Raw genomic sequence first — 5,388 nt, forward strand, 5'->3', positions numbered from 1 at the left:
GAATTACCGCTCACTCGGCTTGCTATGAACAATCTTGGTGGTAAATGCTGCCATTTACAGCACAGCAACTGAAGCTGAGGTGTCTTCTTTTGTGTTCTTTTGTAAGAGTCGTTTTTTCCGTCGATAAATAAATGCTTGTTTCTTTCTTTCTTTTATTCTTATCCTATCCTGCTAATAATATAAACATGAACGTTTATAATAATTTTTGTTTGTTATTCTTTTACGCAAAAACAGCTGATCAGTTTATTATGAAATTGATACAGAAATAGATTATAGTCTAAAGTTAGTGACCGCCTCCTTGGTACAGTGTTTGACGCCTGAGCGTAGAATCGCGGGGTCCTGGGTTCGATTCCCGGTGGCGACGAAGAAAAAAATATGTCTCGGTCTGGTAGGACACAGAAGGCTGATCACCTACAGGCATAGTTTACTAGGCAAATAAATATGCTGATGGTACCGTGGCTGATAGATGAGATACTAAAGGCAATAAAAATTTAATAAACTAAAATTATAGATATAGATGTAATTGTGGCCGGATTTTTAACTCGTCAATAAATCCGAATCCGAATCAAGATTAAAATTGTATCCATTATTACTTAGCGATACTGTATCACTTCCTGTAGGCTGTAGATTGAGATGATTTAAATTATTAACAACAAATGCAGTAATAAAACAAAAACAAAAACATAATTTAATAAATTAAAAGAATTCTTCTACAAATTTTTGAATTCCAAAAGGAAGACAAAATGAGCTGATCAGATATAGGTAGAATAAATTTTGCATAGAGATTTTTGTTGCACATTATAGTGTAGCTACTACAACAAACTAATACAACTACTTACAACAAATTTAAACGTTCATTTATATGATAAATATAAAGGACGAAGGAACAATATTTTTTCAATTATTTTCAATATATCTGTTAGCTCTAGTAAATCTCTTTAAAAATAAGTAGATATACCTAATAATTGGACGGCATTGAACTTCAATCAAATAAGATGACGCTGTGATAAGATTAAAATTCGGTATGAAATCATCACACTACATATAAATTTGTATATCTCCATTCACAGCCAGAAACTCCTCAATCATGATCGTGTTCGCGGTATTAGTTTGCGCTCTAATAATACTATGTTTCGCCTACATCACCGGAAAATACAACGAACATTATTGGAAGAAGAGAAATGTAGCATTTCACTCGAAGCACAAAGTGTTGGGTGTATTCTCGGAATTCGCATCTAAAAAGAAGCCAGTTTTTCAAAATCTGTACGAAGTTTATAAAGAACATCGCCATGAACCAGCAGTTGGTATCGGTGCACTGCTAACACCTACATTATGTGTAATAGATCCCACTAACATTCAATATGTATTAGCGACTGACTTCTCTTCCTTCAATCACCGAGGACTGGACATTAACGAAGGGGATCAACTCGCCGACAATATTCTCTTTATGAATGGAAATCGATGGAAATTAATGCGTCAAAGTATGTCACCGCTGTTCACATTTTCTAAACTGAAGTCCATGTACTACATCATAGATAAAAGCGCCATAGACTTCGTGGATTACATGAAAGTGAACAGAGAGTTGTTAAAAGGTAATGCATTTGACACTTTATCTACATTCTGCAGCGCAGCTATAGGAGCTGCTGTATTTGGAGTGAGTACAGGATCCATTTTCGATTCCCCATTCTTAAATATGGCACGCAATACGACAAAGGCAACTTTGACGAATAGTTTAAAGGTCGCTACTGGTAACTTGAGCAACAGATTGTTCACTCTCTTAGGTTTAAAATTATTTAAAACTCATGAGGAATTCTTCATTGCTGCCGTTAAGAATATAATACGCACCCGAGAGCAGGAGAAAATCAAACGACATGATTTCGCTGATATATGCGTAACGTTGCAGAGTGGCGGTAACATTGTAGATAAAGAAACTGGCCTAGAATTAAAACCAACAGATGAGTTATTGGCGGCGCAAGCCTTCTTCTTCTTTATCGCAGGTGTGGAGCCTACAGCTCAAGCGTTATATTCAACATTATTAGAACTAGGAAGAAATCCGGAACACTTAGAAAAAGTTCACAATGAAATCGACGAATCTTTTAAAAAACATAATAATAAAATGGATTACGACGCTGTCATGAATATGACCCACCTTGATATGGTTTTAAGTGAAGCTTTGCGACTGCATCCACCCGTCGGATTCATAACAAGAAGATGTGTAAAAGACACTCTTCTACCAGTGGGTAACATTAAAGTTGACAAAGGCACCAGGATAATGACACCAATATTTGCAGTGCATCACGATGAAAAATATTATCCGGAGCCCGAGAAATATGTGCCAGAAAGATTCTCTCCAGAAAATAAGCACAAAATAATAGATGTTACTTATATGCCCTTTGGGAAGGGAAATAGAGTATGTATAGGTAATAGATACGCATTGCTACAAGCTAAAGCTGGTTTGGTTCATTTGCTTCGAGATTTCACAGTGAAGACCGTTACAGGAGATGGTGGAGCCACATATGCACCTCATCCAGCTCAAGTTAGACTTAGTAATATAAATGTTGAATTCATACCGAGGAATCCAAAATAATTAATTAGTAGATCAATAAGAAGTATAATTTAAGTATTTAATAAATTTTGATATTATCAATTTGCTATTTTTATTTTATCACCAATCATTTCTATCATATCTATTTTCTATCTATTACGAATTTGTTCTTACCTAGATGGACTTACGAATGATAGATTTAATTATATTAAACAGACATATTGATTGGTTTAGTTGTATTAAAGCAATCAAGTTTAATTCATAAAAACTCTTCGATAAATACTCTCGGATATATTTTTAGACTAGTTACTAATAACGATAAATTAAATTTCCTTGTTTTAATAGATAGTTACCTCTACGGATAAAAAATTTATTTTATTTGTCGTGTAGATTCCTCCTTCTATAAAAATAGAGTGATAAAGTGGGTAATCGGTTTTTTAATGTAATACTTATCAGAATTTATAGTAAGAATTTTTTTGGGCTTTTAATAAATATATATTTTGTTTTACAAATTTTCGGCCAACTTTAAAACAGTTTGCTGGCGATGCGCTCCTACAATCAATACATATAATAAAATTCTAGAAAAGTGGTGTCTGTACAATGAAAATATGTAAAAAAAAAATAGCAGGGGTTATTACTAAATCGATCCCAAACCCAAAACTGTCGTTAAAATTTTTTTTGTCTGTTTGTCTGTTTGTCCGTTTGTCCGTTTGTCTGTTTGTCTGTATGTTTGAACACGCTAATCTCAGAAACGGCTTATCCGATTTAAATGCTGTTTTCACTAATATATTGTGGTAATCTTCATTTAACATTTAGTGTTTATTTCATGTCAATCGGTTTATAAATAAAAAAGTTATGACCATTTAAGTATTCACGGAGAACATTTGCTAAGGCATTCTATGGTACACTATTATACAGTGTACGATAAAACGTAAGTTATCTGTTATACGCTACAGTTATTTTTATAAAATGTCCAGGTGATCATATCGAAAGTCCCCAAGGGTGGGGTGGGGGTGGGGGGGTAAGCTGAGGTAGTAGGGGGGGAGGGGTCAAATTAAAATTATGCTTATTTTTAGGTAAATTTTATACATAAAATGTCCTTTAAATTATGTCGTATTACATAATTATATTTTTAAGCCCCGACGCAAAAAGATGAGTGATAAGTGTTTGACCGCTATGTGTGTATCTGTTTGTTCCACCGTAGCTCGCTAACAGGTAATCCGAATTAGATGCGGTTTTTTGTTCGGCAGCATATTTTCCGACGCTGGTTCTTAGATAAAGTGTATCAAAATCGGTTCATCCATTTATTATACCTACCTTTAGGGGTAAAAGTGGGAATGAAAAAAATTAAAGTTGTCGAATCTAAGTGATATACATGATATATTAAATGAAAGTGAACGTTTTATCAAAATCGGTTCATCCATGTATTTGATATAGGTATAAAAGCGGTAATAAAAAAATGAATTTGACATATGAAATGAAAGGGCATGACGTGTAAAGTTTAATTTGACGTATTGAATCAAAATCGGTTCATCCATTTACTATACCTATATATAGATAAAAGGGGGAATGAAAAAAACGAATGTTGTCAAATATACCTAAGAGACATATATATCAAATGAAAGTGCATAACGGGTTAAGTACAGTTAGTTATATTTTTATCCAATTCGGTTTATCCATTTGTTAGACTACAGAGGTAAAAGTGGGAATGAACAATAATCGAATGTGGTCAAATAATATACTCAAGCGGCATATCAAAATATGAAAGGGCAACGTGTGAATTACAATTAGTTAGTAATGTTTTATAGAAATCGGTTCATCCGTTTATTACACATAGGGCACTTTAGGGTAGGACTGTTGATAAAATATCTATATATCGAAATATCGATATTATTATTTCGAAATATCGATATTTTTTACTAATATTTTTTGGACGATATATCGATAGTTCGGTATTGAAATATCGATATCGATGGTCGATATTTTTTTTAATAATTTTTTTTCCGTAATTTATTTAATCTAAAAAATCATCGTAAACTTAATGTTAGCAGTCGCTTGACAATTTTTTATCATCTGAACGAGTTGCTTCTTCAATCAATCTTTCAGTGCCTAACAATCTTAGTAGCCAAACAGCTGAACATATTTAAAACAAAGAGTATTTTTAAAAACTCTTACAGAAAAATATTGGTATTGGTATACATAATTGTCTTATTTAAATTTAAAAAGTAATTACCAAGAACTATTACCTACTACTTATGTACATTCATAATTTAATTTGTTTAATAAATCTACTAGACTATAAATTGTGTAATCATTTATGAGCTGACTTACGATTTTTTTTAAATAAAGCCGATATATCGAAATATAGATATTTTTTTCGATATATCGAACTCCGATACTGATATATTTGAAAATATCGATACATCGAAAATCCGATATTTTAAAAAATATCAACAGTCCTACTTTAGGGGTGACAGTTGTTGGATAAATAAACCAAATGGAGCATCAAACGACAGGATATGACGTGTACATATAGATATGTACAATTAGATATTATGGTTTACATCAAAATCGGTTCTGCCATTTACTAGGGGTGGAAAGGGAAGTCTGTGAAAGAAGAGGGGACATGGGAGCGAGAGGATAGCCACACCCTGGAAATTTTGAACTCTACTCATAGCCACATAGGCCTGGCCATTGGCAATTTTTTTTCCTAAATATACCTTCTTCCTACTTCTTTTGCCACTGTGGTCCATTGCAATTTGTGCACGGTTACGGCCCAACTTAAAAGATTTCAAGGAGCAAAAAGCTTATAGATATCAATATGATGTAGGAATGTAATATGG

The 5,388-nt window shown here is 33.1% G+C and overlaps 1 protein-coding gene across 1 annotated transcript; it reads left to right on the forward strand.

Annotated features, from left to right (window-relative positions):
• The first annotated feature begins 996 nt into the window (after positions 1 to 996).
• LOC149484939 (cytochrome P450 6k1-like) lies at positions 997 to 2,647 on the forward strand. Its single transcript, XM_089700430.1, has one exon. It carries the CDS (start codon positions 1,088 to 1,090, stop codon positions 2,585 to 2,587), a length of 1,500 nt encoding a protein of 499 aa, XP_089556556.1. The 5' UTR covers positions 997 to 1,087; the 3' UTR covers positions 2,588 to 2,647.
• The last annotated feature ends 2,741 nt before the right edge of the window (positions 2,648 to 5,388 follow it).

Source organism: Colias philodice, chromosome 11 (assembly GCF_061535455.1).
Source record: "Colias philodice isolate Cphi_HAF_F1 chromosome 11, ilColPhil1 Martin Lab GWU primary, whole genome shotgun sequence".
NCBI lineage: Eukaryota > Metazoa > Arthropoda > Insecta > Lepidoptera > Pieridae > Colias > Colias philodice.